Source organism: Cornus florida, unplaced genomic scaffold, assembly GCF_030987335.1.
Source record: "Cornus florida cultivar Cherokee Brave unplaced genomic scaffold, ASM3098733v1 CherokeeBrave_3.0.0_Hap2_Chr03, whole genome shotgun sequence".
Lineage (NCBI taxonomy): Eukaryota > Viridiplantae > Streptophyta > Magnoliopsida > Cornales > Cornaceae > Cornus > Cornus florida.
This window is the reverse complement of record NW_026775573.1, coordinates 40,022,173-40,050,062: the sequence shown is the minus strand read 5'-3', so window position 1 is coordinate 40,050,062 and position 27,890 is coordinate 40,022,173. Positions and strand designations below refer to the sequence as shown.

At 36.0% G+C, this 27,890-nt stretch overlaps 2 protein-coding genes across 2 annotated transcripts; one reads left to right on the top strand and one right to left on the bottom strand.

Annotated features, from left to right (window-relative positions):
• Positions 1-5,713: 5,713 nt before the first annotated feature.
• LOC132301477 (uncharacterized) lies at positions 5,714-6,718 on the bottom strand. Its single transcript, XM_059798726.1, has 3 exons — positions 6,660-6,718; positions 5,876-6,464; positions 5,714-5,815 (listed from the first exon to the last, which is right to left on the bottom strand). Exons 1-3 carry the CDS (start codon positions 6,716-6,718, stop codon positions 5,714-5,716), a joined length of 750 nt encoding a protein of 249 aa, XP_059654709.1.
• Positions 6,719-13,782: 7,064 nt separating this feature from the next.
• LOC132301476 (MATH domain and coiled-coil domain-containing protein At3g58410-like) lies at positions 13,783-15,315 on the top strand. The gene is made up of 7 exons (XM_059798725.1): positions 13,783-13,810; positions 13,908-14,034; positions 14,134-14,306; positions 14,393-14,523; positions 14,641-14,711; positions 14,839-14,925; positions 15,153-15,315. The coding sequence occupies exons 1-7, from the start codon at positions 13,783-13,785 to the stop codon at positions 15,313-15,315; spliced, it is 780 nt and encodes a 259-aa protein (XP_059654708.1).
• Positions 15,316-27,890: the final 12,575 nt, after the last annotated feature.

The following is a 27,890-nucleotide window of genomic DNA, read 5'->3' as shown; positions in this document are numbered from 1 at the left end:
GAAACCTTGAAGAGAAAGGCTGCAGAGAGTGCCCCATTAACTATATTGCGCTCAAACGAACAGGAGAAAGAAATTGACGAAATTCCTCTGAACAAGAAGGCGAGGTTGACTTCTTCTTCAACCACGAAATCTAAGGGCGCTTCCAACCCAAAAAGTAAAGGAAAGAAGGCTGAAGAGACTAATCTTGAAGAGGAGGTCAGAGCTTACATCCTTGCTGAGGCTAGAGCACCTTGGACTCCTTCTTTCTCGAGGGCTGACAAGTCCGTCCTCTATACTGGTGATTCTATGATCACTAATCCATCTGCAGCGCTGGCTGTTGCTGGAGGAATGTGGCTCCCCAAGGATGAAAAGATTATTGATAAGATGGGATTGGAACAGCTACTCCCTTCTGCCCCCATTCGAGCCATAGAGGTTTGCTCCTCCCCTCTTCTTCCCTTGTCATAATCATCTTACCAATTTTCTTATATCGTGATTGTTTCTATCTGACAATGTAAGGCCTGTATCACACCGTGGCTCTTTGTGCCACCGCTGAGGCTTAGTCTCTCTCCATTCAGAAGTTGGAGAAAGACCTCAGCAATTCTAAGAAGAAGGCATCCCATGCCATTACAAATGCTCAAATTGCATATGAAGCTAGGGATGTTTATAAGAAGCGTCTGGCTCCTTCTGATGCAAAAGTGGAGTCGCTGGAGGCTGAGGTCCAGCATTTGAATGATGCCCTTAGCAACTGCATCATTGTAGGGAGGCAGATGTAGGGGTATTACTCCAGTTTAATGCGCTTGTCTAGCGCCAAGGCCTACAGGTCTGGCTTCAATCAAGGTTCAGGCAAGAGAACAACAGATCCCGAGGCTTTTGATACCCATATGGGGGTGTCTTTACCTTATGATAAGGGTCCGAAGGCTCAGGAAGCTGTAGTTCTCTCTGCCGAGATGGTGAAGGCTCATCCTAAAGTCCCTCTAGCTCCAAGTGCCTCAACTCCTACAACTACTCCTGGCCCATTAAATCCTCCACCTGCAAGTCCAGCTGTGGTGGATGTTTTTGAATCTACCCCGTTTGTTCCGAAGAGGAACTAGGATCAAGTAATCTTATTCTTTTTGTAATGAAACAATATTTAGAATGATAGTTATGAATGATATAACCATGTTTCTTAAGCTGTGGCGCCTTAATTTTTCTTCGACTGAGTATGTTTGAATGCTTTTAATATTTTACACACTTTGTTGGATGTGATAGTTTTAAGGAAAGTACCCTGCCTGAGGGTTCCACATTTGTTTTAGTCCGAAGTAAAACTAAATAAGATGTGAAGAAGGGATCTCCTCTGACGATTTACCTGATAACAGAGGATAGTTTTTTCCTTTGGTGATTTAACCGTCAAGGGAACCCTTCTTAAAATGGATTTGTGTGAAGTAAGTATGTTTATACTTGTTTCTTTTTGTATTTTTTCAATGTGGGACAATCTCGTGGCTGAGGGGAGGTTTGCTGAGCTGGACACTTAGGGTCCAAAGCGAGTGAATTACTTACCGGCGCTGAGCCTGAGGGGAGGTTTGCCGAGCTGGACACTTAGGGTTCGAAGCGAGTAAATTACTCCCCCGCACTGAGCCTGAGGGTAGGTTTGCCGAGTTGGACACTTAGGGTCCAAAGCGAGTGAATTACTCCTCGGCGCTAAGCCTGAGGGAAGGTTTGCTGAGCTGGACACTTAGGGTCCGAAGCGAGTGAATTACTCCCCGGCGCTGAGCCTGAGGGGAGGTTTGCCGAGCTCGACACTTGAGGTCCGAAGCGAGTGAATTACTCCCCGGCGCTGAGCCTGAGGGGAGGTTTGCCGAGCTGGACACTTAGGGTCCGAAGTGAGTGAATTACTCCCCGGTACTGAGCTTGGGGGGAGCTTTGTTGAGCTATCGCATATATATATATTTTTCAAACAACTTGTTATAAGGCCGAAGACTCAAAAATGATAGGAGGCTAAGAAAGCGAGTAACAGTGGCTGGGAAGTTTCCTATTTGCTTATTTTGGAGACTTTCTTCCACTGAGACTCCCTTCTTGGTGACCAAATGTAGTGGATTACGCATATATTAACCACATTTCTTTTCTACTTCTATCCGATGTGGGACATAAGTTAGACTTTGTCAAAAAAAAGTCAGTGTAAGGAATGCCTCTGGTACCGGGATTGGCGCCCTTTAATACTAGTGGGCCCTCCTTACACTGCAGTCAACTATTTATATATTCCCATATATAACATAATGTAAAACATACTTTTTTATCGATGTGGGATAGAGAGCTTTAAATAGGCCATAACTTGGGTTCAAAAAAGAATCATTGTGAAGAATGCTTTTAAAAAAGAATCATTGTGAAGAATGCTTCTTAATAACTTGATTTTAGCATTGCTTTGCATAAAAAATGCATAATGCGTCTTGGCACACAAATATGCATAAAAATCGCATAATTATAGGGCACTAGTATGGCCCCTATTTTTATGGAAAGAAATAAATGAAGTAGAATTGTACTAAATATGATAGAAGCAATATAAAGAAAAAACCTGACTGACTGTGGGCATAAGCAGCCTTACTTGTGAAGAATTACTAGCAAAATTGACAAACTTATCTAATGGTAATACCTTTTAAGGTGTATTGCATTTCAAGGACGCGCAATGGGACGTCCGTCAGCTTCAGCCAAACGATATGCTCCCTTCCCCACTACTTCGGTAACCCTATAAGGTCCGGTCCAATTAGGTTCGAGTTTCTTTACATGAGCTGTCTCTTGCTTCAAAACCCAATCGCCTACCACAAAGCTCCTGAACCTGATGCGTTTGTTATAACTGTTGCGCAATTGTTGCTGATATGAAGCAAGCCTAATTGCTGCAGCATCCCTCTTCTCGTCCAGGAGATCGAGGCTGTGTTCGAGCTGCTGACCATTGTTTCCTTCAAGTAACAAGAATGTCTGAAGGGTTGGAATTGCTACCTTGGTTAGGATCACAGCTTCCGATCTATAAGCCATGGCAAATGGACTTTCCCTCGTGGGCCGCCGTGGAGTGGTTTAGTACGCCCAAAGCACCTGAGAGAGATTCTTGTACCATTTTGTTTTGAGTTTCTCCAGCTTCTTCTTTAAACAACTGAAAAATGGTTCGGTTAGTTATTTCAGCCTGTCCATTCCCTTCCATGCTCGGCGAAGAATTTTCTTATACTCTTATTGTCGAGGTTCTTACCATTGTCCATCATAATGACTTTTGGTACCCCAAACCGGCAAATGATGTTGTTCTAAAGAAAACTTTTTACCTGCTCATGAGTCACACTTAAGTAAGCCTCGGCTTCCACCCATTTTGTGAAATAGTCTGTAGCCAGCAGCACGTATTCCATTTGTTCCACGGTCTTGGGTAACGGGCTTACCATATCAATCCCCCATTGTGCGAACGGCCATGGATTTGCCATTGCATGTAAATCTTCGGCATATTGATGCTTTATTGGACCATGACGCTAACACTTATCACATCTCCAGGCGTACTCTTCAGCATTCCGGGCTAAGTACGGCCAGAAGTAACCTTAAGTTAGAACCTTATGTGCAAGGGATCTGCCCCAAGAGTGGTTGCCGCAATCTCCATCATGAATCTGTTTCAACACCACAAGAGCCTCAGTAAGGCTTAAACATTTCAGGTAAGGACCTGAGAATGATTTTCGGTATAACTGGTTGTTGATGGCATATTTAGCTGCGGTGAGTCTGAGCTTCCGCGCCTAATTTTTCTGGTTTAGAAGAGTTCCATGCTTGAGGTAGGCTTCCAATGGATCAATCCATCATGGTTCTCGCGGAATGACTGGAATCATCATTACTTCTTGCTGAGGGTTGATGCTGGGTTCGTTTAGGACATCAATTGGCATAATCTGAATCAGATCTTCATTTGTAGATGACGCTGCCGTGGCCAATTGATCTGCTTCAGCATTCTCAACACAAGGTACCTGGTGGAATTCGACTTGATCGAATCCTCGTGTAACATTCTCCATAACTTCTTTATATGCTTTCATCCTTTCCTCTTTGGGATGATACTGACCTGTCACTTGATTTATAACAAGCTGTGAGTCACTAAAAACTTTTAAACAATGTACCTGAAGGCTGCTGGCCAATTGAAGACCAGCAAGTAATGCCTCATATTCAGCCTCATTGTTTGTAGCAGGGAAATTCAAGTAAATGGACTGCTGCAACTTGGTACCCTCGGGTGTTGATATAACAACCCCAACTCCTGCACTTATTTGGTTCGAGGAGCCATCGACCCAAAGCTCCCACTATGGTTCAGGGAGTTCTGGCTCTTCGGGAGTGTCTTCATATTCTAAAAGAAAGTCTGCTAAGGCTTATCCCTTGTGCGACACCTTCAGCTCATGAGTTATGTCGAAGGAACTGAGCTCGATAGCCCATTTAGTAATTCTCCCAGATAGATCTGGCTTAGAGAATATACCCCGTATAGGATAGTTGGTGAGTACCACAATGCTGTGAGATTCAAAATAATGCCGAAGCTTCCTTTTGGCATAAACCAAGGCTAGGATGATTTTCTCCGCTTTGCTATACCATGTCTCCGCATCTATCATTGTCTTACTTGTGTAGAAGACTGGATGTTGAATCTCTCCTTCCTCTCTAATCAATGCTGCACTTGTCGTTATGCTAGAAATTGCTAAGTACATAATAAGAACCTCTCCGGGTTTTGGAACGGATAGAATTGGAGGTTCGGCCATATAACATTTCAACTGATTGTGGACCTCCTGCTATTGAGGTCCCCATATATCCTTATTCTTAGATCTTATGGCATCGAAGAATGGTTTACACTTATCTGATAATCGGGATATAAACCGGCTGAGGGCCGCGATCCGACCGGTAAGAACTTACACCCCCTTACGATTTTTTGGTTCCTAATTCTGCATGAGGCCTTAGCCTGAGCTGGGCTTACCTCTATCGCTCTTTTATTCACTATATGGCCGAGGAATTGACCTGTTGATACTACAAAGGAGCACTTAGATGGATTCAGCTTCATGTTGTACTTCTTCAGAGTATTGAAAACTTCCTGGAGGTGCTTTAGATGGTCTTGCTTCTTCACACTTTTGACCACCATGTCATCTATGTATGCTTCAACTGTCTTCCCTAACAAATTGTCAAAGATCTTGTTAACAAGGCATTGATAAGTGGCCCCGGCATTCTTCAGCCCGAAGGGCATGACCCTGTAACAATAAGTCCCCTTTTCTGTAATGAAATACGTTTTCTCTTCATCTTCTTGGTTTATAGGAATCTGATTGTATCCCGAGTACGCATCAAGGAATGTCAGCCTCTCGTAGGCAGTAGTAGCATCAACCATCTGATCTATCTTTGGCAGAAAGAAGCTATCTTTAAGGCAGGCTTTGTTAAGATTGGTATAGTCTACACAAACCCTCCACTTTCCATTCTTCTTTTATACGACCACCACGTTTGACAGCCATTGTGGATATTGCACTTGTTGAATGAAACCTACTTGTAACAACTTGTTCACTTCTTCAACTATAATGCGATTGAGTTCGGGGGCAAACCTTCGGTGTTTCTGTTTAACCGGTTTGAACTTTGGATCCACCTTCAGGCTATGGCAGGAGACTAAAGGAACAATTCCTACCATGTCCAAGTGATCCCATGTAAAAGCATCTGCATTGCTCCGAATGACATCAATTAATGCTTCCTTTTCTTCGGACGTGGAAGAAAAACCTCAATAAGTGACCTTCTAAGGGTCGTCCAGGATAACTTCTACGGCTTCGAGGGTCTCCTTGGTAGGCTTCGCAATTTCCTCTTTGTCATCCACCTTAAGATACTTGGGAAGAGGGCTCTGTAATTGCTATTTGAGTATATTTCTGGAAGTCATACCTGGTTGAGGCTGTCTAGATACCTTCTTTGCTTCAGCCTGTGTCAGCATATAGCATTCCTTCACAGCGACTTGATCGCCCCATAGGTTAATCACCTCTTTTCTGTCCGGAGACAAGCACCGCATCACCTGATGAAGGGTGGACGAAACTCCTCTCATCTGGTGTATCCAGCCTCTTCCCATGATAAGATTATAAGAAGGATGGATCTCTGTTAAGACAGAGGTCTCCTTTAGAGTTCTCTTCGCCGCAGTTACGGATAAGTCTATTACTCTAAGGGGATCTACTCTTGTGCCATCGAGCCCCATCAATAGGCTAGAGGTAGGTCGAATAGATGATGACAGGATCTCTAGCTGCTCAAAGACCGTCTTTGTGATGATGTTGGCGCTACTCCCTAGGTCTATCAAAACCCTCTTGATCATGCAATTTGCCACTAAAAGACTGATGACCAATGGATCCTCACGGGGGAGCTGAACTCTGGATAGATCACCATCACCGAATCCAATACTGATGTTACCTAAAGTGATAGCATTGATTGAGGATATCTTCCTGAGCTTATGGGTTGCCCTCAATCTGGATCTGTATATCACCTCGGATTCTTGATCATCTTCAGATCTGCCATTTATTGCATGAATGACCTTTAACTAAGTTCTTTCTACCTTGCAAGGATAAAGCCCGCGGGGCTTCACATACTCCTTTGTCATGAGGTAATCTGCCAACTCACCTCTGGCTATCATATTTTTCACTTATCGCCTAAGGGATCTGTAATCATTGGTTGAATGCCCATAATCTCGGTGATAAGTGCAATACTTGCTTTTGTCCCTCTGCTCCAAGGGTTGCTTCATTGGCTGCAGGGCTGTGAACTCCATCTTATTCTCTTGGAAGAGCCAAGCCAAGGTAGTTCAGAGAGGTGTAAACCCTTCCTCTATCCTTTGCCGCTTCTCAGGTGCCTAGGTGATCGGTGTTGAGGCTCATTGACTTTTCTGAATCTTTGACTTTGGAATTCTCTCTCGAGGCTTGTTCTCTACTATCATGAGGGTGGTGTGCTGCACTCGGTGGGCTACATTTTCCTCGAGCCGAATGTAGATCTGGGCCCTGGCATTAAGAGTCTGCATGTCGGGAGGAGAATACTTGACCAAGGAAGTGTGAACTTCATCCCCTGAATCATTGCAAGTTTAAATGTTTCTATAGCAGTCGTGGGATGACAGTCTGCTATTTCCGAGGCTTCCATGTTGAATCTAGATAAGAAATCCTACAGTGTTTCCCCCTTCTTTTGCCTTACTGTGAAGAGGCTAGCAATACTCTTCTTTTGCTTCTTATTTCCACAGTATTGTGCTAGGAACATGGTGCACAGAGTTATGTAATCCGGGATGGACTTATGTGGCATATTCCTGAACCACTCTAGTACTGCTCCTGTCAAGCTGGTAGGAAAAAATCTAAACATCCAAGGGTCATTACGGTCATCCAAAGCCATCTTTTGGTCGTAATGATCTAGGTGCCGAGAAGGATCTCCCGTACCATCAAACTGAGTAAAAGAAGGCATGGTAAATTTCTTGGGCCTCTCAACCTTATACACATCGTCAATGAAAGGAGTTTTGACCAGGGAGTTTTTGTGCTCTTTAGCCATCTCAACAGGTGTCTGAATCTTTAGGAGTCTTTTCTCATCAAAGGCATCCTGAACACCTGCACCATCTGGAATTCCATTGGACCACACCGTGAGCTTATGGCTAGACTCGACTTACTCGTCCTGCATGGGACGGGGGATGTTGTCTGAGGCACAGCCTCGGACCTTGCCCTCTGTTGTTGCTAAACCTCGTTGGGTCATGCCCCATTAGGTGGAAGCCCGTTAACTGAAGGAATATTCTGATTCGGGGGTGTTGCTGTGTCACCTAGTGGTGGCGGTGGTGCCAACTGAGCCATCGCCGTTTGCAGAGTGTTATTCTGCTGTTGAAGCAAGGCGATCTGAGCCACGCTAGCTTCATTTGCTTGACGAAGTACGTCAAACTGGAGTAAAAACTCTTCACGCATCTTCTGCATCAACTTCATCTATTGATCTGTTGAAGATCCTCCGTTCGACATTCCGAATGATAGTTACAGGATTCACTTGTGAAACAAGAGTAGGAATATATTTGCACACGTTCTGACAGACGGCGCCAAAGTGTAGATACAAAATTCCGCTCAACCAATAACGATTAAGAAAAATAATACAACACACTCAAGAATAGTAAAAATAAACAAGAACAATGTACAGAGAAGTATAGAATTGCTTGGATCTTTTTATTGGAGGTTTGGGCCTCTATTTATACACAAAAATTGGTAGAATTAAGGTAGGACTCACGTTGATTGTCCTCCAATTCTTCTCATACATGACTTTCTTTGCAAATAGAGTTCTTTTTATTGTATAATATTTCCTACGTAGAACTTGCTTTGTATAGAACTTTCCTTCTGTGTTGAATCTTTTGCTTAACAAGACTGGATAATATTTAATTGTACTTGGGCCGGATGCAACTCGGTTTAAATGACTTGACCAATGGGCTGGAACTTCAACAATAGTGACGTTGGGCTGATTAATGTTTTTACCTGGCCTTGGAGGTCCAATATAAATGATATTGGGTTAAAGAATAATGTAATTTGGGATTGATCCGGATGGGCTTTTGAAATCTACCAAATGTAGATTTATAAAGTGATGACGTGTTCAATTTTTATTGGAGGGAGATTCTTCCCTCCAAAATAGACATGCCTTTGATTTAGAGCAACGACAATCTTCTGTTCGAACGCCAATAATTGAATATAGTAATTGGCACTTGAAACGAAGGTTGATGTTCTTTTAGATTATCAATTTTCTAATTACTCAAAGTCTTAGGCCTTAAATCTTGAATTTTCATCACCCTCTTACTCTCTCTCTGAATCCTGATTAAGTCTATTTGTACAGCTAGTCTATTAGCCTGCTTGTTTTTTTATTACCCTTTTATTCGGTGACAGGGTTTCACAATGTACTTAAATTTTTATTAAAAAAAATCAATAAATATAGATTGTTCAAATCAAAAGGCAAATAAAAAAAAAAATGATTGTCAAATAATATGCTAATCAAAGAGTAGTAAAAGAAAGATAAATACGTGAAAAATAAAAATATATATATATTGATTGATAATATTTTCACCAAAATAAAATTACAACTGTCTTCGGCTCTTTATATTATTTTGAATGTGAGATAGACATTGAGTTGTGGAAAAATAAAAAGAAAAAAAATAAAATAAAAAGAAAGAAAAATAGGAGAATTAAGATTCGATTAATCATGAACAAAGGGAATGCAACTTTAAAGGAATTTAATTAGTAAAAGTGAAAGGACAAAAAGGGAAAAAGATAATTTTAATAATTAAAAATTTTAGGGGAGTGGAGGGCATACTATCAAATTTCTTACATATATATATAAAGATGTAAAACTGTTGGAAAAATATATAATTTTATATATTTTTGTTCCTAAATTATAATTTTATATTTTCAACAGTGATCAAGTACAAAAGGGCTGTTTGTATTTGATGCAGATTGCGAATGTCTATATTGCCCATTGGAAATGGGATTTTCTGTCATGGAAAGTATCTCCTACTTTCCTTTTCATAATTGTTAGAGGGACCTTTCCTTATTTGTTAGATTTTGTTATGCAACTTAATTATGCCTTTCTTTCAACTTTCCTTAGGTTTCGTTATGCAACTTAATTAATTATGCCTTTCTTTCAACTTTCTTTATGTGTTAGGTTTCGTTATGCAACTTTTGTATTATATTTGGACTTGAATCCTCTAAGTTATCCTAAATTGAATTTTCTATAGAATGACATGTGTCATTTAAGATATATCTCTAATTTATTTTAAATCACTTCAACTAATTTAATAAAAGTTAGGAAACTGCACGTTTTAAAATAGAAAACCTTTAAAATACCTTCACCATTTATATTTCGAGTAAAGATACTTGCACCGATTTATTGCAGTGAATTACCTAATCGAATATTTAATATATGTAAGTGGAGGGCACCACTCCTTTATTTATGCAAAAATGGATCGATTAAAAAAAATAGGTCTGACAATTCATTACAACAAATCACATAAATAAGAAAGTAGGGCCCTCCATTTACATGTACTATGCATAAATAACTAAGAAACATTCGGTGCAACAATTCGGTGCCAGTATCATTACTCTTATATTTCAGTTTAAATCTAAATCTGAATTTGCATAAAAATGCATATAGTTATTACCAACCAAAGATTTAGTATTTCTAAATAATGAATATCATGGCAAACTATGCTCAAATCTTAAATTTTACAAAATTCATCTAATTGTATACTATTAAATTAAAAACCTACTATTCAAGTTTCATTAATCAAATCATCTTTATCCAAGCCAATACTATTATTTCAAAAAGAGGGTGAGCAACTTTTTTTTTGGGGAAAAGAGGAGAGATATTATAGGAGAGAGATGTTTACGTAAAACTTTTTATCTTAAAATAGTGTAGTTTTTAAAATTTTATTAGATTAGTTGATGTGGTTTAATATAGGCCGCAGATATATTCGCGTCATTATGTAGAAAATTCAACTTATGATAAGTTAGAGAAATTTTAACTTAGAGGATCCAAGTCCATTATAAATACCTCCTCTATGTTCTGTTAGGTTTTCATGCAATTAATAACTTTTTTTCAGAGTTCTCTTGGCTTATACTTTCTGGATTCAAAGTTGATTTATTTATTTATTTTTTTCAGTTAAAGGGTAAGCTTGTATAGATGTAAAAAATGTACAAGAGGGTCCTATCCTATAAGATAGGAGCAACAAGTTGCACAAGGCAGCAGCAGAATCCCAGCAAAATACAAATGCTAGGAACCAGTCCTAGCAAGCAAAATACATAAAAGGCTACAGAACTAGACTTCTACAAGTTCAAGTAAACCTAAAGCAAAACAAACATAAGAAGCAACCATCCAAGCAAGCATCTTCCAGTAGACACTTCCATTTAAAGCGACCAAGTTTAAGGGATAGTTAGAGCCTGAGCACAGGTAAAGCTGCATCCATCCAAGAACAGTTTTGCAAGTCTTCAAGTCTCCTAATATTTCTCAGATCAGAAGCATTCTTCAGCTTAATTGAGGCTAATCTTCCTTTTAAACATATCTTAATCTAAGAAATGACTAAGGATGAGGAAGAGGATGTGTTCCTGAAGGCCCTATTATTTCTTTCCATCCATAGAAAGTAGACAGTAGCAGAGAGTAGTAACTTATGCACCAGAAAATCATTAGCACTCCAATGAGCAGAACACCATAAGATCAGTTCTTTCCAACTAGATAGCTGAATGTACAACCCAATTGTGTGTTGAATGAATGACCACACCACCTTTGAGAACTTACACTAGAAGAATAGATGGTCCAAGGATTCATTGTTGGCTAGGCAAAGAAAGCAAGCATTGATGTGATGTTTATGCTTCCTAGGTTTTCTGTCAAGAGTATAGAGTCTACCTTTTGCTGCTAACCAAGCAATAAAGCTATGCTTGGGAATATGATGTTTAAACCAAATGGTTTTATGCCATGGGAAAATGAAAGTGGGAGGGAGGAGGTATTTGATTGTATGAGAAAGGGAGAAATTGCAGCTAGGTTAAGGTAACTATAAAACTGTATCAGTATTGGTGGAAGGGTTAGATAGTTCATTTAGTTGAGTGTGAAAGTTCTGTGATTGAAAGAAGGGAATGTGACCAAGTGAGTCAGGTACAACCCAACGATTCAAGGAAATTAGCCTATCAACTTTGAGTCTCAAGTCCAGTTGAAGAATTTCCCCATCATTCAAAGTTGATTTATTGTTACAAGGTAAGAAACTTATGAATTTTGGGCTTATATTGATTACAGTGTTGTGCTAAAAAAAAAAAAATTAAATAAAATTAATACCCAAATTATGTATCATGATATAGAGTAAATTGTAGAATTATTCGATATTTCGGGGTACTTTTTTGATCCATATGCTCATATAAACAGGAAGCCCTTCGTTTCTGCTTCGCTACCTCAACATGGCATTAGTGATCATTCAAAACCTAAAAAGCATAGTAGGGATGTCTAATGCGGATAGTAAGTTATCCACAGCCTGCAAAGTTATTTATTTATTTATTTTTTCTTATACCTTTACATTACATGATTTAAAAAGTATTTACTAATAAATAAACGTTATATAATATCATTTCTTTTTATACATGCACACAAACATTGTGGAAAGTGTAATGCCATATTTCAGAGCTCTTTTTATTTACTTTGTACGTGGATTCAAAGTTATTTGTTGTTAATTGTTCATTTGTGATCGTTGGTTTGACTTGAAGGTTCTAAATTCCATGAACTCCATTATGGATGACAGTTCTCTCAGTAGATGTGGATTTTATTTGACTCTTACAATTATCTAAGGAATGTGGATAAAGCTGCTATTTTTTTAGCATTGTTTTATGTGAAATTAGTGATATAATCTGTCATCCTAGCTTTACTATCTTCACCTTGTAACTGTTAGGGATATTAGTTTTCTGATTGTAAAATACTTCTATTTAGGGAATGGAAAAAAAGTTTTAAAAATATTTAGAAATAATTAAACAACAAGTATAATTATATCAGAGAAAGATAGTTTTGACCTGTTAATGGAGAGGCACACAATGTGCTGTCTTAAATCCTTTGAAGTCTCCCTTATGTGGTGGTAATTACAATCCACCATAGGCTCCATGCTACAACTCTAATTATTCCCTATGCGCACGATCACATAGAAATTTTCAACAAGTTTTGATGTGAGGTTGCCCCAAAATTGAATATAAGAAATAGAGAATATATATGGTAGGAGTAAACTGTATAATTGCAAAGGAATATGATTGCAGAGAGAATATGTAGGTTTTTTGAGAAAAGAAGAGAATTTGATTGATTGATTTTTTCCACTACTCACAACCTATATATTTATAGACTTTATCACGTCTTTTTGTTTGGCTAAATCACTATTAACTCTTATTAACCGTTAGTCTTTAATTAATTACTTTAATTTCCTTAAGGTTATTATTATTATCACATGCAGTTAATTAGTTATTTAGTTAAGGACTTTTGAATTTCTAACCGATAGGAATTCTAGAAGTCAAAGTTTTAAAACTTTTCTTGTAACTCAAACAAAAACTACGATCTAATCTATATGGAAGTATGAAGTTTTTAACTTGTTATATATTAAAAAAGGGAGAGAATGCTTTTCTTGTTTGGTTTTGGCTTGAAGTTTAAAGTGCTTAATGCTTAGCTCAACCTAGGAAAAAGAATATTATTTATTGTTCAAGTTTAAGCTTGATTTTATTTTGTTTTGACCATTTTGATTCACTTTAGAGGCAATCAACCTACTGAGCTCCAAAAAAATAAATGCAATGAATGTCCAAAACCCAAAACTTTAAAGCTGCATATGCATGTTAACAACCACCATGTTCTAAAAGCCTAAGCTATTAGAACGGGAGTAATTTTAAGATTTAAATCCTTTAACACGCCCTTCACGTGTGGCCTTCTTTTTGTCCAACTCGTATTTTTTAATTTTTAATTAGGTGATGGTGATGTTTGAACTCGAGACTTTTGATTTTGATACCATGTTGACAACCTTGTACTCTAAAAGCTTAAACTATTCGAAATGTTACTTTAATATTTAGATCCTTCAATTGGACATACATAACTAGGTTTTGGTAAAGAACTTCAACAAATGAACACAAGTAAATGAATTTGGTGGGACAGTACTTTGATTTTGCAAGGTGTCTTTTAGCATGCCAAGTGAATTTTTACTGAATCATCCAGATTGATCTGTACATATATAAACATGGAGTCCTTTAATATTTTACCACCTAAGCCTAGCAGAAGTCATCACCAATAAAGCCACAAGACGTTATAAATTCCTTCATTTTACATTCAGCAGAAAAAATGTCATCTAACATAATTGACGCAGTTGGTAAGTTATATTTTATTTTTATTTCCCTATTACATGATTTATATACGGTGAGTTATGGTGATGTTAAATATATTTGTCCATCTTCAATCTGTATCAGAGCTTAAAAGAACATTGCGTGATGTCCACCCATCACATTACATCTTCAAGATACAGTCTTTCTCTATGCTTCTGAAAAATATTGGAAATTACGAATCAGAAGTTTTTGAAGCTGGCGGCTATAAATGGTGTGTTTTTCTATTTTCTTTGTTCCATACTCTTTAGTCTATACATGTTCTCTATATCAAAACCAAATAAATCACATTTTTGTATTTTTGGGTTTTCAGGAAATTGTCTTTCTATCCAAATGGGAATAAGAAAAGAAAGGGGAAAGATCAGTACATTTCACTATACCTCGCAGTATCCGACACAGCTAATCTTCCTTCTGATTGGGAGATCATTGCGAACTTTAAATTATTCGTCTTTGATCATTTACGTGACAAGTACTTAACTATCGAAGGTAGTTTCTCTACTACGCATTCAATTTTCTGAAATCTGATATAGCAACATAATATTTAAATAGAGAGATATCCATATATTATGTAGATGCTGAACCAGTGAGGCGTTTCCATGGGAATAAGACAGAATGGGGTTTTGAGAAATTTCTCTCTCTCAAGAAGTTCCAAAATCCTTCAAACGGGTACCTCATCAATGACACCTGTGTATTTGGCGCAGAGGTTTTCGTTATGAAATATTCAGGCAAAGGCAAGTGTCTGTCCATGACAAAGTTACTAAGTAACAAAATGTGTCTGTCCATGACAAATTTACTAAGTAACAAAATTTACACTTGGAAGGTTGACAAATTTTTAGATTTAATTGAAGAATATCTACGCTCCGACGAGTTTAAGATTGGAGGGCGGAGCTGGTATGATCAAAATTTTTGTGTTTTCGTTTTTTTTTTTTTTAAAAAAACTTGGATGTTCTCAATTTGAAACTGGCTCGTTTGATTTCTAAGGCAAGCTATTATTTGTTTCTTTTTATAATGAATTCAGGAAGCTCTCTCTCTATCCCAAAGGAAATTGGAAGTCAAAAGGCAAAAGCCTATCTCTGTATCTGAACCTAGTTGATTCTGAAAAACTGTATGCAAAATCAAGCTGAGGATAAGGGATGAAGTCAATGGTAAACACTTTGAAGGGGAATGTAAGAATTGTATTTCTACTCTCAGCTGCTCCGGATAAACTTGTTTACTGCAAGAACTTTTTCTTTTTAGAGGGATTGAAACTTTTTTTTTGGTGATTTTTTATTTTCTTTTTGTTAAATTTCCTTCAAAATTTATCTTTGCAGCTAGTGTCTGTTTCTGTGCCAGGATTCCAAGCTGGGGATTCATAAGCTTCATGCATCTAAGTAATCTCTTTGACAAATCAAAGGGCTTCAAGGTGAAAGATACTATAATTATTGAGGTAGAAATTGTAACGTTGTCCGAGACTAATTCCATTATGTCTTCGAAGGAGAAGAAACAAGACAAGTAGAGGTGGGTGAAGGAATTACAAATTATAGCTGGCAATATTGCAGTGGATTTTAATTGATTTTATTTCCTTTTATCATTTAATTATCAGTTTATGATTTCTTTATCTTATTTGAGATTTTGTTTCTCTTCGTTAAAACTGTTGGAAATAGTGGCCTAATTACACACACAACACTATACTATTTGGAAGAGAATAGAAATGGCGGAAAAATACTTTTTATTTCACTTGATAGAAAATGAGTACAATGCATGGGTTTATATAGGCTTCAAAACATAAATGTAAATGAAACTTAAAACCCCACTAACATATCATTTAGTAGGCAAAACTCTCACTAACCCACTAACATGACCATTTAGTAGGCAAAACTCCCACTAACCCACTAACATGACCATTTACTAGTTGTAACTCTCATGCCTCTTTATTTTACATAACCTTAACTCCCACTAAGACAATTTACTACCCACTAACATGCTAAATTAACACATGCATCATGGATAACAAATACTTGAAAATACTAAATACTAAAATCAAGTTTATTTTCAACACCCCCCTTTAAACTTGATTTTGTAACTTGAAAAACCTTCTTATTAATCTTGGGGGCTTGATCAAAAGTTCGATAGTTGATCTTCAATTCCACCTCCTTCAATAGCTTCAATCTTCTTGGCCATTTCCATTGATGTGTAAGGCTTGTGAAACTTCTTCAAATGCTTGTTTGATGTATAATCATATATCATCCTCTTTATACAAGCACACCACCGATCTTTTTTCTTCTTAAATTTTTTATGGATCTTCAATTTCACATATACTTCTTCTTTAGAGTCAAAAAATAATTCCATATTCACCCAACCTGTATCAATTACAAAATTCTCCAAACTATTTTTTTAAAAATAATATGAGAATTTCTTATCATCCTGGGCTTCAATCTCATACTTCTTTGGAACAACTTTCTTTAAGAGAAGTTCATCATTCTCCACAAAATAAGCATTATTTGATGAATATGAAGAAATAATAATTTCATCAAATAAGTCAAATATAACTTCTTTCAAGGTGGAATTTGTAACCATACCTGAAGATGTTAATTCACCAACTTGAACTTTTGCCTGTTCTTTAGCACTTCCTTCTTCTAAATCTTCTATTTTCACTTCATCCTCCTTCACTTTTTCTTACCTCTTCCTTATTCACCATTTCAAATTCTCCTTCAACTTTTGAATCTCCAAAATCTTCAACTTCTTTTGCACGATACACCTCTTCATTCTCCACAACTTTGTCTTCAAGACTTTCATAATCATCTTTTGTAAACTCATCATTCTCAAAGCATTGTACCCAATACTCCATGGGTAGTGATTCACCTCTATGATTGGAAACGATGGTCTCGAGCATCTTCCAAATACAACTTGGAGTTTTGGACTCTCCAAAATACTCCCAAATTTCTTGATGTATTGCCTTTTGCAACACTACCAATGCCTTATCTTCTTTCTTTTCATGAAGCTTGTTGGACATGCCATTCTTTGGCTCTTCTCCAACAACATCCCACAAATCGCATGCTTTGAGGTATGAAGTCATGATGATTCTCATTCTCTTGTAATTAGAGACCATCATCTTTTCACTAAGAAAATACATTTTCTCCCCTTCATCATCATCAAGGAGAAACATGTTTTTCTCAAATGTTGAACCTTCTAGGATCAACTTCGTCTAGCCTTTAGGATCGTCTAGGCTCTGATACCACTTTGTTGGAAATAGTGGCCTAGTTACACACACAACACTATACTATTTGGAAGAGAATAGAAATGGCGGAAAAATACTTTTTATTTCACTTGATAGAAAATGAGTACAATGCATGGGTTTATATAGGCTTCAAAACATAAATGTAAATGAAACTTAAAACCCCACTAACATATCATTTAGTAGGCAAAACTCTCACTAACCCACTAACATGACCATTTAGTAGGCAAAACTCCCACTAACCCACTAACATGACCATTTACTAGTTGTAACTCTCATGCCTCTTTATTTTACATAACCTTAACTCCCACTAAGACAATTTACTACCCACTAACATCCTAAATTAACACATGCATCATGGATAACAAATACTTGAAAATACTAAATACTAAAATCAAGTTTATTTTCAACAAAAACATCTCATCATAATTCATTTTTGTATTGTTGGTCCTCCATGTGGAATTCCAAACATGGTGAATAATGATCCAACTTGGAAGAATTTAATAAATGATAGATTTAAAATGATTTTTTTTTTTTTTTTGGTTACCGATAAATCAATGGACTGGAGCAAAGGGGTGTGATATATATTCACACGTATCATGAATTCATTATTTTTGACAGAATTATCCTTACAAATAATCTTTCACTTCTTGATTTGAATCTTCCGTTTTGAATTTTTTTTTTAAATCTTTTTTAAAAAAAATCCTTAATATACAGGCACTCATGCATGGAATCATCAATTTTTTTATACTGAACTAATATGTAACCCGTTGACAAATTGCAAACCTTAACATCCTTTTCACAAGCTAAAATGTATGCACTTGCTACTATTTGAATTGAAAAGAAAAACGTTTAAAAAAAAAAAAAAAAAAAACCTTATTGACAAATTAAAACCCTAAAACTCTCGTTTTTGCTCGATTAGGGTTCCATGAGGTGGTTGTCAACTGCTATAGAACCCTAAGGCAGAACCTTTTTTTCTTTTCTTTTCCTTTTCCAAACAAAAAAATCCAACTGGTGAAAGGTTGGTTTAGCTATGGTCTTTTTTTTTAAAAAAAATATCTAGTTTATTTTTTTTTTTTAATTCAATTTCCTTATTTTGAATATTTATGTAATTTTATTTAATAAAAAAATAGGTTGTTTGTTGCTTAAAAAAAATGAGAGTGGGTATTATGAAAAATAAAATAAAAAATTAGAGGGGGATTTAGGGCACTAAGGCCTAAAATATATAAGTTTGATAAAATGAAAAGAAAAGTTACATGGAAATAGCAAGAAAGGAAGAGATATAGAAAATGAAAAGAAAAGTGAAGTGAAATATAAAATAATAAAATAATAAAGAATTAGTAATAAAATATGTTTCAAAAATGATTAAGTTTTTAATTAATTTAGACCTTTTGAATTACTATTATTAATATATGATGAAAAACAACTAGGAATGAAAGTCAAGTAAACTAAAAATTTATCAATGATAAAATTGTTAGTGAACTCTAATTCTTTGAAACCTAGTAAAAAATTGTTGTTATCTCCAAATATAGATGAAGTTGTTGGGTAAAATAATATCTATGGAGCTGTTGGATAAAACAATAGCACAAAATAAAAAGACATGCTTATTTTCCCATAGAAAACATTTTGGAGAAAATAAAAGGTTATAAGAATCCTAATTTTCAAAAAATTATTTAATTTAATCCTAGTTTTTTAATTTAATGAAATTATTTAATTAAAGGAGACATTTTAAACTGTAACATTTTTAATAATAATAAAAAAATCTACCCAATTTTGATAGCAGAAAAAAAAAATTATATATATATATAGAAATATACCTTTTGATTAATTAACCCTAAAACTTGAAAACCCCTCACTCTTTCATTTTAGGTAGCCAACAAATACGTTCAATTTGTAAGGTCAATTTTGGGTACCAATTACATGGTTTAAATGAGGTGCAGATGAGAGAAATACACAAACTTGTGCGAAATTGAGTGTAATGGATCGGTATTTCGCGATCCGATCCAAAAGTTTAAGCTATTAGGTGGGTTGAACACCCAACTCATCCAATGTGAGATAAGTTCCTTCTAGTTATATTCTCTTCCATCCGAACTCACAACGCCCTCGTTTTGGCTCAGGCTACCTTACTTACCCCGGGTCCAAACCCAAAAGCCATTTTAAGCCCGGGTGGTTGGCGTGACACCGGATCAAGAATTAAGTCTAACTCTAATACTAACTGTAATGGGTGGGTGCTTATCAATCCAAAAACGTAAGTTATTAGATAGGACTAACACTTGACTCATATATATTCATTCACTTTTTCATCCGAATCTGATACGGAAGAAACTCCCCCTTGTTACATTTATGTACTTGAAGTCAAATGACAACCAGGATTGTGTGTGATTTGGGACAAAGATATATATAATAAAATATAATAAACATAATAGATGTAACTTGTAAGAGATATAGTTTTACTAAAGTAATGGGTTCAAACTTTGACTTTGCCTTGAAATTATCAATTAAGAATTAATTGTCTAGCAAAAAGGATATGCATAGTTATATAAGTAAAATGTAAAATGTATAAAACACCCTCAAAATATACTTACAGTGCGTATCATATTCCTCATATGTAAAACACTCTTAAAATTTTAATTTGGTGCAAATAGATCATTCTAACAAATTTAAATCATAAGTTGACTAAATTACCCTTACTAAACTATTTTATAAAATATATAAAAATAAATAATTTTGTAAAATGATCGAAAAAAACACTATTAGAAGATGCCCCTCACACGCAAAAAACATCTTTAAAGTTTTAATTTTGTACAAATAGGTCCATCTGACAAATTTAAACCTTAAGTTCTCTAAATTACCTTTACTAAACTATTTTATAAAATATATAAAAATAAATAATTTTGTAAAATGACAAAAATGACACTATTGGAGGACGCCGCAATGGACAAGTAAAGATAAAAAAAAAAAAGTATAAAAGAAAAATAAAGATAAAAATAAAAAATAAAAAATGAAATTAAGTGCAAACAAAAGAAAACAAATATGCTCCAAATTCTGAAAACCAGTGCACACTAATATTGGGATTTTTTTTTTTTGGTTTAAAAGTGTTGGTACGAAAAAATTAATAATAATGAAAAAAATAATTTAGTGGAAAATAGTAAACTAAAATATCAAAAAATTCAAATCCTTATTCTACGTACAAATTCTCAAAGTTTTAAAAAATAAGTTTAGATATATATATATATATATATATATATATAGAAATTTTTTTTTAAAAAAAAAAAAAAAAGGTAATGTGCATATAACACCCCTATACTATGAGATTAGTGGCATATATACCCCCTTGGGCATTAGTTACATATAAAGTGGGTATAACAACACTAATCTATGTTAGATTTCTGATTGAGGGGTATTATGCACAATGTAAAAAGATTAAGGGTATTTTTTGCACACTTTTTCAAATAAGAGGTAAAAGTGTTACGCGAAGTATACTTTAGACTTTGACTTTGCCTTCAAATTATCAATTAAGAATTAATTGTGTAGCCAAAAGGATATGCAAATTTATATAAGTACGTAAAAGGTGCGGATGAGTGACATTCGTGAAAGTGTGCGAGAAGACCTTGATCACGCGATAGTGTGGATTGCATAAATTTGCAAGCTCTGAATATATGAAGATTAAAGTGGGGTCCACATGACCATTGTAGGATACTTGGATATAATATTATATATATATATATATATATATATATAATATTATATATATAATGCTTTAGGGGTGAGGAAATGGGGCACTCTCCTTTGTGGCTATATCTTAAGATTCTTTAAATATGTTGTTTCGAATGAGGGAATAAACTTATAAAGAAACTTGTAATATTTTCGATTTTATCATTTTTCATTTTTTGGGATTTTTTATTTTTATTTTTTGGCGTTATTTTTACTTTGTCTCGTTTTACATGCCAGACACCGTGGGGTGTGTCGGGTGTATTTGAGAGTTGGTTAGGGCATTTCTTTAGGTTCAGAACTTCTAGAAATGCATTGGTAGCCATTTTGGCATTTTTTAGTTTTTCGGGCCGGAAGGTCCAAGTTGGACCTGTTACCGGAGTTATTGAGCACGGGGATTGTGTTTTGGGATCATTGCATTTTATATATTGTTAATTGATGTTCAATTACCTGATTACATGTTTAGATTTATGATTATAATGTGTGTAATGTGCATATGGTTGTACAAAGTCAAAATGATGACATTTGTTGGATGGACCCCACTAAGCATTAAGCAAATTACATTGTTGCATAAGCCATCTGCTGACCATTCCTTCTTCAAAATCGTGGCCTCCTTACTGTCTCTACAGAGTGGGTTTCTCTCTCTATAAACATTATATTCAAGCCTTGATTTTTCCCTTTTGCACTTGGATTTTCACTTTACCATTGAAGGCAAAGTTGACGAGCTCGTCGATGACTACATTTTAATCGAAGTGGGTCTTGAATTGGCCACTCTTGGAATTTTGAATTTTGGGCTGAATTAGGTGTTTTGCTTGATTTTTTCTCCATTTGAGGTAGGGGTGTCTAACCCACAATTTCCTTGATTATTGTGAGTAAATTAGTTATTATTCATGTCAAAACATACTTAAGTGTAGGATAATTATGTTATTTGTTTTGGATAATCTCCTATGTGGTTAAATTCATTGTTTTCTTGATTTTAGTTAATGAATTCATGTCATATTCTAGTTGAATCTTACTTACTATGATTCATTTGTGATGACATATCTTACCTTGTGAATATGTCAACCTTCTTTAGAATGAATTTTGATTTAAATGTTGTGCTACTCTAATTGAAACAAAATTTTCATTGGAACTTCTCCTGTAAGTCTAGTATATATCATAAAAATTTTATGATTTTAGAGCACGTACATATTTTTCTAAAAATCTGGAAGTATCTACTGTCTAGTTTCATGTCACTACTGGAAAATGAAGTTTCGAGCAAAAATTGTTTAACTGATTTTCTCACATAGAACAATTCTAAATATTTTATAGCTAGTTTCCACATTAATCCAGTATGGTTCAGTAATTTTTGATGATTTTAAACCATGTACTTAGTTTTATAAAAATTGGAGAGTACCTGCTGTGTAGTTTCCCGTCACTGTTTGAAAACAGGTTTTGACAAAGTTGTTTGGCTAACTTCCTAATGTACGTATGAAAATTCTCAAAAGTTTATCCCAAGTTCTAACACCAGTCTAGTGTGTTTCTGCCAATTATTATGATTTTAGACCATGTATTATGTTTTGTAAAAATAAGATGGTGGTTGCTGCTCAGTTTTCTACCACAGCTTGAAAACAAATGTTTATGAAATTATTTGGGTGACGTCCCGATATCAAAATATTACAAAAAATTTCAGTTTTATACTCTCATGATTTAGCATTCAAAATAAATTTAATTTCCCTCATTCCGGTGTGGGATAAATTTTCTCTCAAACTTGCCCAGATTTTTTTTGAGTTGAGGACTATTGCTTTTCTTGTAAAAATTGATTTCATTGGAAATGCTTAAGCTATTGGGAGTGAAATTTTCATAGTATTTTCTGAGTTTAGATTCCAAAGAATTTTGGTTTGCCCTATTTTGTTTTAAAATGAATTATCTATTAATTGTTTTGTGAAGACTGTGCAGATATTATGGAAATTATGTGAATGGTATAAAATTATGTTCACAATTATTGTTCATGCCTGTATGCTTGCTACTTTATAGAATCATACTTAAATTCTAAAATTGGGACTTTATAATGCCATGTTCATTTATCACACATGCATATCTATGGGTGTGTGTGTCGTGGTTTGTGTGTAGAGAATGTTCATTTCATTCATAGCATTCACATTAGCATCGTATGGTTGGTTTGGGTTGGTCAAATGAAGTATTGATTTCTAAAAGAGTTTGGAATGGATTTTAAAGGAAAGGTTGTTGTTTGAAATGGGGAGTTTTTTTTTAAAATGAACTGGATTTCACGAGTCCAGGGCTAGCTTGACCTAAAGGGAGTGTGGCCCGATGTAAGGCATGAAAAAGTTAATATTAGGCTATTTGACGGTTGCCAGGCTTTGCCATAATTGGAACCGGGGATAGCTATTAATCTCGCCTCGATAAAGTCAATTAACGGGATTTCGAAAAGTGAGTGAGGGGTCGGTATAGACCAAGTTTGGGATGGGATGCATCACACGTGAAGTTGATTAGAGGTTTTGGTGTGAGTTGAGTTGGGTGTGTAAGTGTGATATGATCAGTGTGTGTGTGAGTGCATTCATGGCATATGGAACTCATATCACATTGAATTAAATTAGAATTACTTAAGATATTGCTATTTCTATCATCCTCTTCTTTTTATTATGGTACCCATATCATGAAATATGACCTTCCCTTTCAAAGCATGATCCTTTCCCCTTTAGTTTGCTTCTTTGTTTGTGTAGCTCACGTGGTTATAGGAGATGTGTTTTAGCCACTCTTTACTGGGCAAGTGTTACTTAGCCCTTCCTTAACATTTTCAAGAAATAGAAGGAATGTGGAGGAACTTGTGTTGCGGATCTATTTTGCTTATTTGGAGATTTATTTTGGACATGTATTTTTAGTATTGATTTATGTATATTGAGGATGTTTGATGTAATTAATTAGGTCCTGGGAGATTTTTTTTTTTTTTTTATGTATGTGAGATTATTAATGTAATTATTGTGTTATGAATGTTTGGGATGTTACAAAACTCTTTGTGTATCCCACGATGGAAGCGACACGTTGAGACAACGATTATGCGGTTAAAGCAAAATAGCATTTTGAAGAATATCGTGTCCAAACAATCACATAGATTGAAGGATAAGGTGTAATACGAAATGTCAGTTACACCAAAACTCATAAACTGTGGCATTGACCTAAAGATTGTTGACCTAAGTTATGCTACTAAAACAGTTAAAGATAGTCACGACATTATCACCAAGGTTAGCAGATGAAACTAGTTAAATAACACAATCTATGTCCATAAGCCATATCTACTTACGCAGTAATATGGTTTAGGCGACTATGGTGTCACATTGAGACATGTAGCGTGATAAGCACTGAAAAGTGCACATTTAAACCCCTTAAGCTTGAATGTTTTAGCACCTTATTCTATCTTATTTTTTCGTTTTAGTCTAATTTCGTGTTATTTCCCTTTTCAGGCACTTATCCCCAAAATAGTTAATTCAGCCGAATTAAAGCATAAAAGAAGCAATCTTAAGCTTACTGGAAGAAAGAAACAAAGTAGAAGCAAAGTGGTGAAAGGAAGCCTTCTTCGATTGATCGAAACAAGCTCTAATCAATCACACAGTGATCGATCCAACCATGCCAAGATGGATCGAGCCTTTTGTCCTTATCTCCAGGAAATTTCCCTTTTCGATCGATCTAACATTCTTTCGATCGATCGAACATTTTTGATTTTATCCCCACCTACTACTTTTGTTCTTTTCCCAAAATATCCCGAAAATATCTCAGTTTTGTCATTATTCCAAAAAGACACCGCCATAGTCGATCGAAGCACCATTGTGATCAATCGAACTGCCTCAAGTGCAAGAAAAATAGAGTTCCAACAAATTAAAGGGTGTGCTCGTGGTGCAATCATTAGAAGGTCGTAGTGCATGAGGTCTGACCATTTGGGGTGACATTTGAGCCACCTATATAAGGATTTTAGCTATTCTGAGTAAAAAAGGTTGGTTAGTGAGAGAGGCTTGGCTAGAGATTAGAGAGAGATACACACCAATTGGGAAAAGTTCTTCCACTCATCTAGGGTTTCCACCAAGGAAAAGAAGATTATTTCTACCATGGAAATAGCCCTTGAGGGTTAGATGACAACATCAATGAGTGGCTAAACATCTTATTAGGGCTAGAGATAGCCCTAAGCATGCTCCTAAACTTTGATGCTTTGTAATTAAAGGGGTTTTATGTTGTAATGTTTGTCTTGATATCTTATATATTTATGAATCTTGTTTCTACAATGATTGCGTGGTTTAATGCTTTCAACTGATCATTTAATTATATCCATATGTCTATGTATTCTAAAGTTAATGTTCATGTGTTTATTTCTAAATTTTGTGATATTGATGTATGTCTATGTGTGTTGATACTATGAATCTAGTGATGGTCAAGGCATAGTGCTTAAACAGATTACTCTTGTGGTTTGTTTGATGGTACATGCTTATTTCTTGATGGACTGTACTTTCTTCTTAGTTTAATTAGTTTAATTTTCATGTCACTAGGTTAGTTGTAGTGTAATTGCCTTACTTTCTTAGATAGGAGGGCAATCCATGCTTGTTGTTTGATGTTCCATGCTTGTGAATGCAAGTGGTATATTTCTCTAATTTGATGATGTGCATTAATTATGGACTTAAAGGAAGGAATAATGGCTTAATTTGATATGTTGTGCTATTCACTAGTTTGGCTAGACAATGTATGCTTACTTGGCCATCTATGCTTGAGAATTCAATTAATGGCACACAATCTCATTTGCAACATATAATCCCCCTAATCCATCAAAAATTGAATGTCTACGAAGGTGGTGCTTAGTGGTGAACTCTAAGTCCCAAGACCTTTCTCTCATATTCTCTTCACCTTATTTACTTTAGTTGTTTTACATTGCATTTGCTTAGTTTAAATTGTAGTATAATTCAACCAACAAATCATCTTTGATCATTCGACCTACTAATCCGACATTGATTTCCAAGCAAAAATATAACTCCTTTCCCTTGAGACGATCCCTACTCACTCTAGCTATATTAGTAGTCAGTAGTAGTAGTATCATTCTATAAATTCAAACTTAGCCACATTACACACTTTTGTGCAACTGGTATCGCGACACACCATAGCGTCATAGTCCCAATCGGGAAGATGGGTTGATTGTGGAATGGAGGATTAAGAGTTGGATGGCAATTTGACCCACCCCCTGCAGTTACTTGCCCTATTTTTGGCAATTTTGGGGGACCGTTTAGCTTATTTGGGCGAAGATGGTTTGATGTAATAAAAACCCGTACGGGTTTGGTACGAGGGCGGGGGAGGTCGCCCCACACCACCCCGCCCCGTTTAGATTAGCAATTACTTAAGTACCCTTATTTCATTACTATATATATTAAGGACCTTGTATAACAATATTAAAGTAACAAATAAATTTGATTAGAAGGAAAGTTGCAATGGTGAAGAAATGAAGATGAGAGAGAAAAATAAAAAAGTAAATAAAAAATAAAAATAAGAAAGAGTAAATCTATTTCAACAATAAATAAATTATGGTCTTAAATGGGGTGGGGCAGGTACCTGCAGGGGTAAAAATGTTAAACGGTTGTAGGGATGGGGTGGAAAGTCCCCCCGTTTTTGCGGTTTTGGGCGGGGACGAGGCGGAGTTTTTAAATAGTTGCGGGGGTGGAGGAAGGTACACCCGCCCCCGTTGCCATCCTTAATTGAGAGAGAGGTTCGTTAGATTACACGGTATAGGAACACGAAGTGGATGTGTGGATCAGCATCCACGTGCCATAGATGACCCTCGCGGATACAAGTGGTCCATGACCCTCCAAGGGTATACTTGTAATTTAACCAAATTATTACAAGGTGGTGGATGACAGCTATCACATACCCTAGTCGTGAGCCCTACAAATACCCCCAAGGTCACGTGTGGGAGGATACGTCAAGAAGGCCCCACTTCTATTTTGCTTCATTTTTGCTCTCTCACTCGCTTTCTCATTCATCCTTTTCGGTTCCTCTCTCTCTCTCTCGTTGTTCGATTATTTCATTCAGTTCGATTCTAATCAAAGCATGGGTGATTTCTTAAGCTTCTGAACCTCACATTTACAGATGGCATGCTAGCTAGGCTTATTTAATATCTTCTCCAGCCCTTACTGGCTTTGTTACATGATTAAAGGCAGCTGCTTATGGAACATCAAGAGCCCCCAGAATGCCTCTTGGACTTGGAGGAAAGTTTTGCAGTTAAAACCTTTAGCTAGGCCCCTTATCAAACACTACATTCCGAATGGCAACAATAATAGTTGGATTATGTCAAGCCCTCTTGCAAACAAAATTAGCAGATCTTCAGCTCATATATATATACACAGCAGGTGAGAATGTCAGTGTCAATTCCTTCATTAGGAATGCTTGGAGGGTCCCAACCCCTCTGCTTAGACTAATCCCAGAGCTTAATAACCTACCACCCCTTCCCTCCATCCCAATGCATTGAAATTATCACATTACATGTATATTCTATCTCCAAGTGAAAAATATCCTTTCACCCATACTCTTAATGCCATTTCACCCACTACTAACTGTGATACCCCTTGAATTCGAGACATGGATTGATCAGGCCTAAGCCCGAACCCGAGGGTAATATCAAACAATTAAAGTATTTTAAGTGAACACAGATTACAAAATGAATTAAGAAATAAATAATTAAAAGCTGAAAGATCTCAAAAATAACATCCTTTCAAATTAAATACTTAAAATCCCAAAACCTCCAATAGTTTAACAACTCGGGAATCCATCCAGTGGACCCCTTATAAAAATCCAAACTGAAATATAAATAACTGAACGAATATCCAAAATTAAACCATGGAGAGAAGTCCTACATCAACGGAAGAGTGAGTGATAGTCTCTGCTCAGCACGATCAGGTCTAAGACTGGAACTGGCAAAAACCTGAAAAAATAGAAGTGGGTCAAGCCCACGAACAAGTTCTATTTTACTACAATCCAAACTGAGACTCAATACGCATGTACATTCTAATCAACTCAGCAATAGCTAAATAATCCGTATATATATATATATATGTCCACACTACAGGACTCTCACTGGACTATGCAGGGGGTCTCAACCTGAATAGAAGGCAACATGC

What these genes read in the sequence shown, in the direction of transcription:
- LOC132301477 (XM_059798726.1), bottom strand. Translation starts at nt 6,718, where the DNA reads ATGGAGTTCACAGCCCTGCAGCCAATGAAGCAACCCTTGGAGCAGAGG. An exon ending in GAGCAGAGGGACAAAAGCAA is followed by an intron (nt 6,465 to 6,659) that starts GTATTGCACTTA and finishes AATAAATGGCAG; the next exon opens with ATCTGAAGATGATCAAGAAT. An exon ending in CACAGGCTGAAGCAAAGAAG is followed by an intron (nt 5,816 to 5,875) that starts GTATCTAGACAG and finishes TAGCAATTACAG; the next exon opens with AGCCCTCTTCCCAAGTATCT.
- LOC132301476 (XM_059798725.1), top strand. Translation starts at nt 13,783, where the DNA reads ATGTCATCTAACATAATTGACGCAGTTG. An exon ending in AAGATTGGAGGGCGGAGCTG is followed by an intron (nt 14,712 to 14,838) that starts GTATGATCAAAA and finishes TAATGAATTCAG; the next exon opens with GAAGCTCTCTCTCTATCCCA. An exon ending in CTAGTTGATTCTGAAAAACT is followed by an intron (nt 14,926 to 15,152) that starts GTATGCAAAATC and finishes TTTCTGTGCCAG; the next exon opens with GATTCCAAGCTGGGGATTCA.